At 55.5% G+C, this 14,770-nt stretch overlaps 1 protein-coding gene across 1 annotated transcript in view; it reads left to right on the top strand.

Moving 5' to 3' along the window:
- Nucleotides 1-14,770, top strand: part of COL17A1 (collagen type XVII alpha 1 chain) — a 46,616-nt gene that overhangs the window by 17,486 nt on the left and 14,360 nt on the right. Inside the window, exons 13-32 of the mRNA XM_045568860.1 lie at nt 748-831; nt 1,909-2,073; nt 2,449-2,529; nt 4,005-4,049; nt 4,972-5,136; nt 5,441-5,665; nt 5,957-5,986; nt 6,348-6,374; nt 7,205-7,231; nt 7,340-7,402; nt 8,086-8,190; nt 8,929-8,991; nt 9,645-9,680; nt 10,256-10,309; nt 10,520-10,555; nt 11,062-11,097; nt 11,751-11,813; nt 12,955-12,990; nt 13,196-13,267; nt 14,134-14,160. Coding sequence (XP_045424816.1) covers nt 748-831; nt 1,909-2,073; nt 2,449-2,529; nt 4,005-4,049; nt 4,972-5,136; nt 5,441-5,665; nt 5,957-5,986; nt 6,348-6,374; nt 7,205-7,231; nt 7,340-7,402; nt 8,086-8,190; nt 8,929-8,991; nt 9,645-9,680; nt 10,256-10,309; nt 10,520-10,555; nt 11,062-11,097; nt 11,751-11,813; nt 12,955-12,990; nt 13,196-13,267; nt 14,134-14,160 — 1,440 coding nt within the window. The remainder of the gene's footprint in view (nt 1-747; nt 832-1,908; nt 2,074-2,448; nt 2,530-4,004; nt 4,050-4,971; nt 5,137-5,440; nt 5,666-5,956; nt 5,987-6,347; nt 6,375-7,204; nt 7,232-7,339; nt 7,403-8,085; nt 8,191-8,928; nt 8,992-9,644; nt 9,681-10,255; nt 10,310-10,519; nt 10,556-11,061; nt 11,098-11,750; nt 11,814-12,954; nt 12,991-13,195; nt 13,268-14,133; nt 14,161-14,770) is intronic.

Genomic DNA, 14,770 nt, shown 5'->3' on the forward strand with positions numbered 1-14,770 from the left:
GGGGCTGGGAAGGGACATCTCTTTGCAGCTATAACTGACAGTATCTCTTTTCAGCAACTGAATTAGAAAGACCAAAATACCCCTGACAATCAGTCAATCCTTCCCACCAAAGAAACAGCACTCCCCCCTCCCCCGACCTTAGAGATGCCAACCTGGGTCATTTGCTGGCTCCGAACATGAGTCAGATACACAGGCTGTACTGTCTATAGCACCTGCACCCTGGGGGGTGTCATCTCTGTGTTCCTGCATCTCTCACAGCCAAGCTGGTCAGCTTGGTGGTCTTGCCAGCTCGCTGCTGTCCTTGACAGCCCTCTGTCACTGTGCATCAATCACCTGCTTGATTGTATCGTGCACCCCCCAGGTGCACCATCAAGGGGTAACACAGAGACCTGAGTCTCAGCCTTTGCCCTCAACTTGCTTACCGCTTAGCTGGAGTAGAAAGGCTGCCATCCAGGGGACAGCGAGGGGGATTAGGTGATACACTGTGCAGTGCGAAGCAGGCTTAAGAACTGGAGGAACGCAGAAGGGAAGGAGATGTGTGAGGGTCTAGGAGGACTTTAGAATGGTCCTAGAAGGATAAGGAGGATTATAGCCAAGAACATTCCACCTAAACCCTCCTTGCTGTGCCTGGGGGTTGGAGAGAGTTGATTCATCGCCCACTTCTCCCTGCTGGGGTGAACGGGCTACTCCCGAGCCGCAGGGCCCTCCCGTGCTGCCCAGCTCACTCAGTGCTCCTCTCTCCTGCAGCAGCCACAGCAGCAGCGTATGGCGTGAAGAAAAACGTGCCCCAGAGCCCTGCTGCTGTGAACACAGGCGTGTCCACATCTGCCGGTGAGTGTTGTTTCCTGCTGCAGGGAGAATTACTCTGCCGTCACACACGTCACACATGGCAGATTATAAAACGGAATTAGAGCATGGGTGGTTTTAGGTCCACAAATGCAACTCACCCCAGGGTCTCTCGGATGAGTAACCACATATGAGTGTCCCCTAATGTACCGTGGCCTCCCTGTCCAAGCCAGGCAGGAAGCTCCACCCTCCACACCTGCCTGGGGTCATGCACTTGAACTTTAGCCACCGCCCTTTAAGCCCTTGGCCTTCACCTGTTACATCTAACCTGTCGCAAGAGCCAGGGAGCCCCTCCAAAGCTTCCAGCTCCCTCCTTGTTTTCTATAGAATCTATATGACTTGGTCCACACCGTGTCACCACGGGGTGTGTCACCACATGGGGAGCTGTTTCCTCCATTGCTCTGATCCTGATGTGTTTTCCCTCCATTCCACAATTCATTTTACTGAGCACCTACTTTGTATCAGGCAGACACTGTTCTAAGCGCTGGGCATACAGCAGTGAACAAGACGGGATGTATTCCTGCCCTCACCAAGCCGACACACCCGTGGGGAATGCAGATAACAAACATGTAGACAAAGGATAAAGATAATTACAGAAAATGACATCGATTTTTAAGGATAGAGACAGGAATGTGTGTATGGGGTGGGGGGGTTTCGGTGGGCGGTCAGGAAAAGCCTCCCAAAAAGGTAACACTTAAGACCTGAAGGATGAAAATGAACCCACCGAGTCAGTTCAGGTAGGACCCGTCTGACAAGGGGGACTTTTACCTACTCAGTAAAGACCTATAATCTCCGGGTGGGGAGGCAGCCCTACAGCCCAGCCACCCAGAGCTTCTGACATTGCCCCAATCTCTTGGTGGCCATGCCCAGCCAGGCAAGGAGGGGAGCCCGGGTCCCCAACACTGTCGGTGAGAACAGGAGACCCTCATACACACCTGCTTTCCCCTCTCTCCCCCTCCTCCTCCTCCTCCTCTCTCTTCTCCTTCCTCTTCTGGTCATTTCTTCCCTCTCCCTTCTCCTGGCACCTTTTCCTTCCCCCTCGCCCACTCTTTTCCTCCCCAGCCTGCACCACCAGTGTCCAGAGTGATGACCTCTTGCACAAGGACTGTAAGTTCCTGATCCTGGAAAAGGACAACGTCGTGCCCGCCAAGAAGGAGATGGAGCTGTTGATCATGAGCAAGGACAGCGGGAAGGTCTTCACGGCCTCCCCCGCCAGCATCGCTGCAAGTACGTCCGAGCCCCTGTGACTCGGGTTTCAGGAGAAGGACAAATAGTGCAGGAGACCGAATGTCCTAGCAAGCTAGTTTGACACATTTCAATCACAAAACCACAGCTGTCCCATTCTAATAAAAATGACTGCCTGGATAGGGAATCACAAGGTCTGTCTTGAATGCAAAGGAGCCAGAAAAATCAGGTAAAGGGTGGTTCCCAGAGGGGTCTTTGGGCAACAGCAAGTCTTACTACAAGCACAGATCAGCAGAGATTAACCCCCGGAAAGCTCAGCTCTCTTCTGACCAGGCTAACCTTGACCTTGGGAGGTGGGGAACAGAGAAGGGAGGGTGGGGAGAGACTATATCAGATTATCATGGGTTCTGTGCACAGCTTCCTTTTCAGAAGACACCCTAAAAAAAGAAAAGCAAGCTGCCTACAATGCTGACTCCCACCTAAAAGCTGAAGCTAATGGTAAGGACAAGAATGATCAAGGTTAATCTTGACTTCAGCCAAGCCGCATTTCATCTCTTTGTCTTCTGAGATCTTGCTACTCAAAATGTAGTCCATGGACCAGCCGCATGAGCAACACCAACGAATGTGTTAAAAATCCAGAGTCCCAGGCCCTAGCTCAGACCTGCTGTGTCAAAAGCTGCATTTTACCAAGCTCCCCAGGGGATTCGTGTGTGCACGCTATTGAAGCAAAAGCCTTCCTCTGGCGTGTGTACAATGATTTTTTTTTTCTTGCCTTATTAGTTCTCCCATAATTTTCAGAACTAATAGAAAAATGCTTTGCGAAACTTGTTAGCTTTCCTTTCTTTTTTTCTTCCCAAATATCTGGATTCTTTCTTGGATAACCACATTTCTTCATAAGGTTCTACAGACTAGACTCTCTCCCAATGGTTGATTTCAGGAAGGTCAGTAAAGGATGAGGAAAATTAAGTCATAGAATGTTTTCAAATAAATGGAAATTAAATCAGTTACCATCTTGACAAGGTGGGAGACTGGAACCAGACTTTAGGTCTTCAAAGTTAGCAATTCCTTACACTTTTCCAGTGGAGCCGGGGCTGTGCAGTCTAAAGACCCTTTTCAGAATCTGATGAAAGCTATAGAAAACTTTCCCAGAAAATTCCACACATGCCCACAAACACTCCATTTTCACATTGCATCAGGGATACACAGACAACCCTCCTCCAAGTCCATTCTTGCCATTCCCAGCTCCCTCCACCCCAGGTTAGTCCCTAAACCAAGAAATCAGAGTCATTTCTCACCAGCACATTTATTATCTGAATGCAAATGGCACCTGTAACATGGTCTTCCAAAAATGTTTTGGGGCCTAAAGGTTTACGGTCACAAGGGGGTTAAAACACTGTGTTTTCTTCCACCATTGTTTGCCAAGCTATGTCATCAATGTAACTATTGCAAATAGCAGATCAGGGAGGACTGAGTGGATGTTTCTGCATGTTGTTTTGCAAGGTGCCTGGGGGACATAGTTACCTAAAGCTCTACCAAAATCAACTTGAGGGATGGTCTCGTGGGCTCCTTCAGTTTAAAAGCTTAGATCAAAACCTATGTTCTTGGGCCGGGTGCCGTGGCTCATGCCTGTAATCCTAGCACTCTGGGAGGCCGAGGTGGGCGGATCGTTTGAGCTCAGGAGTTCGAGATCAGCCTGAGCAAGAGCGAGACCCCATCTCTACTAAAAACAGAAAGAAATTAGCCAGACAACTAAAAATATATAGAAAAAATTAGCCGGGCATGGTGGCGCATGCCTGTAGTCCCAGCTACTCAGGAGGCTGAGGCAGGAGGATTGCTTGAGCCCAGGAGTTTGAGGTTACTGTGAGCTAGGCTGACGCCATGGCACTCACTCTAGCCCGGGCAACAGAGCAAGATTCTGTCTCAAAAAAACCAAACAAACAAAGAAACCTATGTTCTTGGTGTTTCTCTTTCAGGAGACCTGAAGACCACGTCCAACAAGGGCAAGGACACCTCTGCAGGTGGGTGAGGATGGTGGACCCTGCAGTGGCAGGATCCAGTGGGGCTGTTTATGGTTGATGGACCCGATGAGGGCCCCTTGCCTGGAACCAGTGCACGCAGGAGCCACCTGAGCCACCCAACTCTAAAGAGTTTCCCTAATGGCTCAGAAGGGAGAGGGCAGAGGGCAGTCTGTGGGCTGGAGGTGGCAGTAGAAGGGGCCTGGCTCAGGGACAGTGCTTCACAGGCCCTGCCACCGCTAGTTAGCACCCACTGCAGACTCTCAGGTTCCCGGCAGGGCAGGGGCAACACAGCAGGGCCGCTGTGTGTCTTCGCAGAGCCTCCCAGCAAGGGCTCCAGAGGACAGGAAGCCTGCACACCTCCAACCCTGCGCCATTTCCTCACTTCTCCCCACCTGTGGTCAACTCTTACTGCAACGTCTTAGGGAACTAAAAATCCTTTTCATTAAAAAAAAAAAAAAATGACAGTTTACGGGCACCGCTGAAGCAGTGAGTGTAATTCTAGGCACGTGGGGATTACACCCAGCAGCTGTGAGAGCTGAGGCTTGGAGAGGCGGAGCTTCGGGTCTGGACCTCATCAGAGGCAGGTGGCAATCGCTTTACTCTGCCTAATAAAGGCGTTAAGCTCGTGCTGCGAGCCACAGCCTCTGCTAAGGACGCTGTTGCCTTGTCTCATTCACCAGCCACGCTAGCAAGCAGGTCATCTTTTAACCCCATTTTATGAAAAAGGAAACAGAAAGGTTGAGGGACCCTCTCGGGGTCACACAGACTTCTGCTGTGCCCCAGCCACGGAGGAGCCGCGCAGGAACTTGACAGCCCCCACTCAGTCACTCGGGCCCACGGGAAGTCACCTACAGCCGGAGGACTTGCAGGAGGAGGGACAGGAGCCGCCTGCATCTGCCTCACAGCCCTGTCTCTCCCACAGGGATTCACGGCTACGGCCACGGCGGCGGCGGCGGCGGCGGGGGCCCGTGGGCAGCGCCAGCCTGGTGCCCCTGCGGCTCCTGCTGCAGCTGGTGGAAGTGGCTGCTGGGCCTGCTGCTCACCTGGCTGCTGCTGCTGGGGCTGCTCTTCGGCCTCATCGCTCTGGGTACGCGCTCTGGGTACCCCGGTTAGTGCGGAGGGGGAAACTGAGGCTGCCTGCGGGGCAGGGAGTGGGACGCCCTTTGAGGATAAGGCCAGGGCTGGCCCACCTGTTTCCCTGCGGGCGCCCACGCCGCCTCCCAGGGAGAGTGAGGGCAGCTCGGCCACCCGCCCAGAGCAGAGGACCCGGGCCGGCCTTCTTTGAGGCTCCCGTCCTGCTGGTGGCCGGAGATCGCCTCCGCATAAGTGTTCCCCCAAAGCGGGCCCAGTGCCCCGCGCCGCCCGCTGACGCCGCCCGTGTCGCGTTGCAGCGGAGGAGGTGAGGAGGCTGAAGGCCCGCGTGGACGAGCTGGAGGCGGCCCGGGGCGACGTGCTATCCTTCCAGGAGAAGATGGAGCGCCAGAGCAGCAAGGACCGCCTGCAGGGCGCGGAGCCCGGCGCGGGCTGGGACGCGAGCAAAGCCGGGCTGGACGGCCACAGCCAGGAGGCGCTCTGGCTGTTCGTGCGCGACAAGCTCCTGGCGGAGCAGGAGAACGGTGAGGCTCGGGGGAAGCGCAGGGCCCGCTCACCCGGTCGCGTTCCGCCCGCTCCCGGCCCCTCTCGATAGCCCCGAGAGGCAGGTAGGACCAGGGCTGCGGTCCCATTGGACTGCTGGGAAAACTGAGTCCTGGAGAGATTTGCCCAGCATCGCTGGACCAGCCCAATTTTAGAATCCGATTCCCAGTCTTTGTCTCTGTTTCTTCCCGCCATGCCACGATCGCCTTCTATGTGCGTGTGAGGAACACCGAAAGATGTGAAACTAACTCGGCATTTACTTTCCCTTGTAGGAAATCTCCGAGGAAGCCCTGGCCCTAAAGGTATTGCGGGGGATGAAGCCCTCTCCCTGCGCTCATTTCCTGCAGCTGGAGGAGGGTTGCCTGGGTGGATTGGAAAACTTCTTTTTTTTCCAAATGGAAGGATGAGAAGCGGAACGATCTTATAGTATCTGTTGGGAGGGTTGAGAGTTGGCTTTGGAGTTAGAATATCTTAGAATGGAAAGGGACCTAAGACAGCATTAAGAAAGGCCCAGCAACGATCTGGAAGATACAGCCCCACACCGCATGTGGCCTCACCTTGAAACACTGTTTACATATTGTCAAGTGGTTTTAAAATACTAGGGAGACAATGGCCCCTGGGTTCTTACCCCATCCCACAGCTTTCATATATTTCTGGTTTCAGGTGATATGGGAAGTCAAGGCCCTAAAGGTAAATATAACATGGAAATTGTTTACCTTAAATACTAGTGAGGGTGGATGGTTTGTTTTGAGCAATCGGGAAGTGTTAGAAAACCCACCTCACACTCTGAAAAGTGATTTGAAATCAATGGGACAGGCGCATAGGGAGGAAGAGGTTTCCAATCCCAGTGACCCTCGGCTGGACACAGAGCAGCTCTCCTTGATCAAACTTTAGTGTGTACAAGAATCCCCAGAAGATTCTGGGCCACCCCCAGAGCCTCTGATTCAGCAGTAGTGGGTGGGGCCAGGTGCCGGATGGTAAGCACCCAGGTGATTCTGTCGCCAGAATACCAGAACCATACTGAGACCCATACCAAGAGAATGGGATCCCCTCTCCCCCAGCAACTCTGCGCTTCCCAAGAGACCCCAGGGCAGAGAGTGGATTTCTCCGAGCAGTGGCCCTCCACTTCTCTTCACCCCTCTGCCCCCCACACCCCACATGCACCCTGGGTCACTGCCCAGGTCACTTCCCCCAGGCTCCAGCCTGCAGCCCACATCCCTCCTGACCATGCTGGGGATGGGGACTGATGCTTCCAGAGCCCCTGAACCTGCAGTTGTCAGATAAAATACAGGACTCCCCATTAAGTTTGAATTGCAGAAAAACAACAAATAATTCTCACTATGTATCCCAAATATTTCATGGAACATACTTATACTAAAAATATTGTTTATCTGCAGTTCAAATGTACCAGAACATCTGTATTTTTATTTGTCAAATTTGGCAACCTACCTGCATCCCAGCAGTGAGGAATTAGGCCAAGCGCCCTGGCTGACTTCTCTCTTTCGCCTTTGTTCCCGCAGGAGATCGAGGCCTCCCTGGGATCCCAGGTGTGTACTGTGCTGTGACCTCTGCTGCTGCTGGCACTGCAGGCTCTTGGTCCTAGCTGCCAGCTTCCCAAAGGAAAATAGGGCTGAAGTATTCTTGTGTATCCACAGGTATCCCTGGGCCCTTGGGCCACCCAGGTCCAGAAGGACCAAAGGGACAAAAAGGCAGCGTGGGTAAGGACAGGTTTTTCTATTCATTTATCTCTTCATTCTTTTATTCATTCAATAAACACGTATGACGCCTGCTGTGTGCCAGGCCCTCTCTTAGGCACTGGGGAGATATCAGTGAACAAAACAGAGAAACCCCCGCTTGGGTGGGGAAGAAAGACAGTAAGTGTGATGAATTAGTGAAGTGGATGGCCTCTTAGGAGGTGATGTATGAACCGGAGAGGCAGAGCCTGCAGGGACTTCCGGAGTGGGTGCTGAGGGGTTAAGAGAAGCTGCCATTTGAGTGAAGTCTTGAAGGGAGAGAGGGAGCCAGGCCCGAGGGGATCTAGGGGACATCTTCCCGAAGAGGGAGCAGTGGAGGCCAGGCCCGAGGGCGAGTTCAAGGAGCAGCAGGTAGGAACAGGCATGGGAGCTGGGCCCAGGGAAGGCCAGTGTGGGGACGTTAGCTTTGACTCCCATTAAGCTGAGAAGCCATCTGCAGGTCCAGAACAGAGGTGGGACATGATCCACTTACATTTCCAAAGGGTCACTGTGGCTTCTGGGTTGAGCCAACTCTATGGAGGCCATGGGAGAAGCAGGGAGGCCAGGGAAGAGGCCCCAGGGGAGTGCCCTGCTGCAGGAGGCTACCTGTGGCACCCTTGGCTGTGGCACCGGATCCTAACTCTGAGGTTGGCCGTTCCTGTCTCTAGGAGATCCGGGCATGGAAGGACCCATGGGTCAGAGAGGGCGAGAAGGCCCCATGGGACCTCGCGGTGAACCAGGGCCTCCTGGGTTTGGAGAGAAAGGAGACAGAGGTGAGAGGTGATTCCTTTGTCATGCCCACCCCTCCTTCCTTCCATCTTCCTCCCTCTCACTTGCCTTCGGGAGCACTGGCTGAGCACCCGCCCTGAGCCAGGGGCTGTGCTGGGCCCTGGAGAGAGCAGTCTAACATAGGGTGTGGGAATGGTGCGGGCCCAGGCCTGGGGCCAGGGACCAGTCTGCAATTCTCAGAATCCACGGGGAAAGTGGCCTCAGGGGAAGTGGCCTCCCCAGAGTGAGGAGCAAGAAGTCAGGTCAGGGTGGGGAGCAGAGGGCAGGGCAGGGCTTCATGTGGAGGTGGGCAGGGGTGCAGGTCTTCAAGCCTCTCCTGGCTGGAGCAAGGCAGGGCGGGAGTTAGAGAAAGCCCCAGACAGTCACAGCCCAGCACAGAGGGGGCTGGGAAGGTGTCACAGTCCAACCCTGAACCATGAGACTGCTTCTGTTGGGGGGGACCAAGGGGACAACAGAAATCCTCTCAGTGCCAGCAGACCATGAGCGAGAAGCTTTATTTTTAGTTTTACTTTCTCTTTAAATATTGCTCCACCAGGCAACAAATGTTTACTGAGTCTACTAGGTGCCAGACTTCATGGAATATAGAGACTCTGGGGGTAGGAACTGCAGGAGGTTTGCTGGCAGGTCCCCTCGAAGAGGCACCGAGGATCAGAGACCTCCAGCAGGGCGGGCAGCCACGCTGGGGCCTCTCTCAACATGCTCACTCCTCCTTTCCTCCTCAGGGGATTCCGGGAAGCCAGGTCCTCAGGGCCCACCTGGTGTCCCAGGTTCCGTGGGTCCCAAAGGTAAGGCGAGTGCCTGGAACGGTACCCAAGTTAGCCAGGGAGGGGCCGAGTGCAGGTGCGATCCCGGGCGGCCCTATTCCCCTGCCCAGGCCTGTGCAGGGACGGTGGGTCCAGAGAGCATCCCCCTGCGAAGGAGTCCCTGGTGGGAGTGCGAGTGGGATCAAACGTGGAGCTTTAATTTTAAACATGGGTCCAACCACGTTTCTCTTTGATGGCCCCATAATGTGGTCTCTCAGTGGGTGGATCGATCATTCGGGAAATCAGAAGTCAGATCATTTCTTGACTGACTGGGGCCCAGATGCACATATTGAAAGCAACGTGTCTGGATGACCCAGGGAGAACGGATGGGTCCCTTATCACAGTGCAGTGCCCACCTGGTCACCTCTCCTCCTGACCTCTGCCCCTGCCCAAATGTCTTGCTTTGACCAGGAAGGAGTAAAGGGTCTCTTGATCCCACCCAGCCGCAGCCTGCTCCCTAAGGAGGACATTGCACTGGGGTCACTCCTGGCGCACCTGTTTGGGGTCCTGCCAGCAACCCATGCTGCGTGGGCAGCGCCCTCGGTGCCCTCACCCCACCCGCCCTTCCCCAGGGGGTCAGGTGTCCTGGCCTGCCCCTGCCCCTCTGCTAATTGCTGTCTTGTCCTCCTCCTCAGGTTCCAGCGGCTCTCCTGGCCCACAGGGCCCCCCAGGTCAGTGCTGCTTCTTGTAAATAGCCGCTATTTCTGGGACAAAGGAAGGGATGTTACAAGGAAAACCAAGCATTTTTAAAGCAAAAGAAGCAGTTATAAAGACAGCCTCCTGGAGACACAAAACTCAAGTCTGTGCATGTGTCCCTTGTGGCTGAGGTTGGGTGCCCCGGTGGGTCCCATCCAGATCCACTCTGACCTGGCTCAGGGCCTGAGACCCTCCGGTGGCTTCAGCAATAGGAAGTCCCTTCCTGCCTTCCTCTGAGCCAGGGTCTGCTTCTGCATCGTCCCCTGTGGGCACAGAGCTTGTCCTGCTGTCTTGGGAGGCTTGAGCTGCAGCTCATATTTCTGCCGAGATTCTCCAGGTGCTCTGATGCCTGGTCACTGGCAGGGGCTGGGCACCCGGGCCAGGGCAACCCAGCAGGGACTGGGGGAGGATCTGTGGGAAGCAGCCCTTGATTGCACTCCAGGAGCATGTGCCTGTGTGTGCCTGTGTGTGCATGTGTGTGTGCATGTACATCCATCCCTTCCAAGGCTGGGGACACTCATCCACCTGCATGGTTTCCTCTGCTGGGCAGGTTCTATAGGTCTCCAAGGGCTCCGAGGTGAAGTAGGACTCCCTGGTGTCAAAGGTGAGCTGGGGGAGGAGGTCTGGGGGGGACAGGGAGGGTCTGATGGACATGACCCACAGGCTGTGCAGGCTGAAAGGTGCAGGGGGGGGTAGATGAGGTGAGGGTGGGGGAACCTGTCTTCAGAGTCAGACGTTGCCCCTTCCTGGTCATCCCCTACAGGGCTCTTTACGCCAAGGGTTCTTTACACCAAGGTGTCCACTTCTTTTTCAGGTGACAAAGGACCAGTGGGACCACCAGGACCCAAAGGTAGGCTGCTTACTTGGTCATCGCCATGGTCTGCCTCACTCCTGGGAGCCCAGCCTTTGCCACAGGGTCCAAGGATGTGCTGGGCTCTGGCTAAGAGCCAGAGGGACTCTGAGAGGGACCTAGGAGCTCATTCTAGTCCAACATCTCAGGGCAATGGAGGCACAGAGGGGAAACAAGTGCCAATGTCCCATGGCTGTGGTTAGTGGTCCTTGGGGTGGTGAGGATGCAGCATTCCAAGGTGCCTTGTCCTCTAATCTGGGCCTCCCTGTGCCCAGGGCATCATTTGTGCAGCTGCCGGGGGCCGGGGTCAGTGTGTGGGTGGGACGTGGCCCTGCCGGAGGTGGACCCTGGCGCCCCTCAGCTGCATCAAATCTGCATTAGTACAGTGTCCTCGCCAACGTCACACAGTGAGAACTGTCCCGCAGCCCAGGGGCCTGTTACTGCGTGAGATTGTTTTCCTTGCTCACAACCGTTGCTTCCTCCTCCCCTCCCTGTGTTTGTTTTAGGTGACCAGGGGGAGAAAGGACCCCGAGGCCTCACAGGTGAGTCCTACACAGGAATCAACTTTAATCCATTCATGACTTTTTGTAAATCCATCAGTCACTGGAGGTGGGGAAAAATTCAGAAGTATGAGACAGAGTCTCGGTCTAAAGACCTTCGGGGAACTTGTGCCCTAGGAAAAGCAGAAGACAAGAGAAAATAAAGCCCTGAGTGAACGATACGGAAGCATCCAAATATATAGTCCAAACAGTAAATGGGGCAATATGCGGAGTTCAGGGTTGTCCCTGATTCTTTTGGGGAATCCAGTTAGGAAAATCAATATCTTCCCAAAGCAGCAGAAAGTTTGCACCACTTCTATCCTCTCAGCCACTGACCTCCTGCCAACTTGCAAGATTAAAAAGAAATTGATAGTAATAATGCTTTGACTACAAGGGGTAGCTTTCTGTTTCCAGGAAACCAGAACTCATACACACACCCCTTCAGATTGGGCATGGCTTCTGGGTCAGCCCATGCCCACTGCCCAGGGGAGCCGGGGACCCCAGACCCTGGAATCAAAGCAGAAGCTGCCTCCCTGCCCGCCTCTGGCTGGGGAGGGGCAGGGCTTGGCGGGGACTGGGGAGGAGGGGAGGAGGGCTACCATGATGAAGCACACATAGCTTGCAAGTCCCACCAGCTAGTCCTTGGTCCTTTGCAGGCGAGCCTGGCATGAGAGGTCTGCCTGGTGCCGTGGGTGAGCCTGGGGCTAAAGGAGCAATGGGTAAGTGTCCCGAAGGAACAGGGGCAGTGGGTCTACCCCATTCAAACAGTCATCACGGCCCTGGAGAGATCCTTCTAGAGCTGTCTGCCTGCTTTCTGGCCTGCCCACCTCTGGTAGAGTCTCCCCTTACAGGCTATTTCCAGGTTAAGGCAGCCCTCCTGGGGCTCAGAGAGCTGCAGGTACCTCGGGGTTTCTCTTGCTCTGGGAAGCGCTAAGCAGGGCATGGCACATTCACCCTGGAGCCTGCCTGTGGGCTCCCCTGGGTTGGGGGACAGTGTTGAAGTCCCTTGAAACCCTGAGTATTCCAGGGATCCCAGGGTGAGTCTCACAGCCAGATCCAGGTTTTAACCCTCTGGCTGACCCTTACCAAGGCGCCTGTCAGCCTGGCTGTGAAAGGCCACCAAAGCCTCTGAGGGCCAGGCGTTCAGCGCCAGGCCCTGGAGGGGTTTAAGTCGACCCCTTCAGATGTGACATCTGCACTCTGATCACTCTGATCCGCTTGACCAGCTGTCAGTGAGGACAGTGCTCTGGGCAAGTGAGGTCCTTTACCTCCCTTGAGGGCAGAGAAGACTTGCAGGAGGTGACACGTGCCGTGAAAGATACAGAGTGCTGTGAGGATACAGTTGAAGGAGAGTTCTTCCAACCAGAAGGATGGAGGAAGGCATTTCAGATGGTCCTAAAAAGCTAGGAGGATTTTAATCACAGCCAGTTTGGAAAATTCCATGGAGGGACAACATGAGTGACAAGGGAAAGAGCAGACAGTCCCAGAAGGACACCACTTTGGACAGAGGTTAGGATAATGCCTAGCGCAGAGGAGACAAGAACCTGGGAGACCTTAACTTCTAGGACCTCAAGTAAACGAGACAAGCATCGGGCATCTCGGCTCTTGCTATCCGACAGGGAGTGACTGAGCAATTCTCAGCAGGAAAACAGACAGTGGCTGGTTTAGGAGAAGGGGGTGGAGAGAACACTGGATCCAGAGGCCACGGCAAAGACAGGGCTTCTCCCGTGGCTGGCGGCTGCAGGAAGCTGCAGGGGCCCCACCTGGGAGACAACGTGCTTCGAAGCCGCTGGGGCAGGAGGGAGGAGGCGCAGAAGTAGTTCCAGGAGCCACTGACGGACTTTGCTTCTGCTTTACCAGGTCCTGCGGGCCCCGACGGACAGCAAGGCCTAAGAGGTTGGTCACTGCTCTGCTGTCCCCAGCCCCACTGCCTGCCCCACCTCCCACTCCCTGCACTACCCATGTCCCACGTGTGGCCCTGGTTCTGCTCCCGTTCTCTCCACCTGCCAGCAAGCCAGCGAGGAACCCGTCAGCCCGCATGCGCTGGCCATCCCGCTTTCCTAACTGGAAAACATTTCCGTGTTGGTCGTGCTCTCTCCAGGTGAACAAGGTCTTACAGGGATGCCTGGGATCCGCGGCCCGCCAGGACCTTCTGGAGACCCAGGGAAGCCAGGTATCAGGGAAGAAGAGGGAGCCACGCCCTGCCGGGTGTATGTGCCTGTGCGTGCGGCTGTGTGGGTGTGGGGTGTGCGTGTGTGCGTGCACAGGTACACCCACGCAGGCCTACCCCTTTCCTCTGGCAGCGCAGCAGGGAACTGCCCCACTGTTGACTTGTGCTGTGTGCACAGCAGCTGTGGGCCCTGGTACACCTGAGTGACCAAGTCTGGCAATTTGGAAGAGAAACATTAATAGCTGAAAGCATGGAGTTCTAGAAAGGGGCAAAGACTCTCTTAAAATCACAGGCTTGGACATCACCTCAGTATCTTCCTACTCTGGGCCCTTCCCCTCCTGTCCTGCTCTCCTGGGGCTGTGCGTGGACCCTCACCAATACCCGCCAGTCCAAGGACAGAGCCGTGGTTAAAGTCCCCACCAAGGCCAAACAAGGGCAGATTTCTCAGGGCTGCAGGAAGAACAAACCAAAACCAGCCAAGAAAGCGGAGCAGTCGAGGCGGGCGTCCTGGGGGCCTCCGAGAGCAGGGTGGCCTCTGCCTCGGTGGCTCCCAGACGGGAGCTCTAAGGGAGTGTGTGGGCACCCTGGGTTCCAGGCTCCCCTCAGATTCCAGAAAGGTCCATGAACCCAAATAGGCTCAGAACCACCACCCAACGGAGCAGGGGGTGGCTTCGCTGCACAGCCCAAAGAATTGCTCTCCGTCCAGAGCTGGGAGGGGCCTGGAGTCCAGCTGCCCGGTGTGAGGCGTGTCCTGTGCCCACGGCCCTCCTCTGCCAGGACCACCTGCTGCCCCTGCAGGGGAGGGTGTGGCTCCTCAGGGACGGCCCTGAGCCCCTCAGCTCTTCTTTCTTGTGTCTGATTTTCTGCAGGTCTCACTGGACCCCAGGGACCTCAGGGTGAGTCACTGGGTCACTCCCACCCGCCACACTGCCCACCTCCTCCTGGGGTGGCCGCTGGCCAGTGCTGTTCCTGCAGTCACTAGGAGTTTCTTCTCCTCCCCCAACTCCCCGGCAGACACCCCCTTTCTCTGTGCCTCGAGTGGCACCTGAGGTCGGAAAAATAGGCACAGAACAGTCCGGAACACCATTCTAGTAGAAATGAGGTTAGGCGTGTGCCGATTCTGTCTGCCTGTGCCCCGTTCCCCTCTGGTGTAAGAAGCTCGAGGGGAGGCCCTGAGCCCACCAGGGAGCTCCGTTAGCCCCACAGAGGCCCAAGGTCCCCAGTGTCAGGGCAGGGCATGGACGCTCACCCCCCTTCGGGAGGGCCTGGTTTCCCTGGGACAGCCTCCGTGTTAAAGCCTGTCCTTAGTTGGACCAGTGTGCCCCCATCTGGATGTGAGAAATTGTCACCACACCCAGCCCTCATTTCCTGAAGGAAATTAGGCAAAGATTTAAAATGAAATCACGCTGCAGGCCCCCCAGCTGCTGGACGCACAGTGGCATCCTTCCAATGTTCTCAGGGGACAGTTCAGTAGATCGAGGTGGGAAGGTGGCCTGCACTGGGCAC

The sequence above is a fragment of the Lemur catta genome, chromosome 14 (assembly GCF_020740605.2).
Source record: "Lemur catta isolate mLemCat1 chromosome 14, mLemCat1.pri, whole genome shotgun sequence".
Lineage (NCBI taxonomy): Eukaryota > Metazoa > Chordata > Mammalia > Primates > Lemuridae > Lemur > Lemur catta.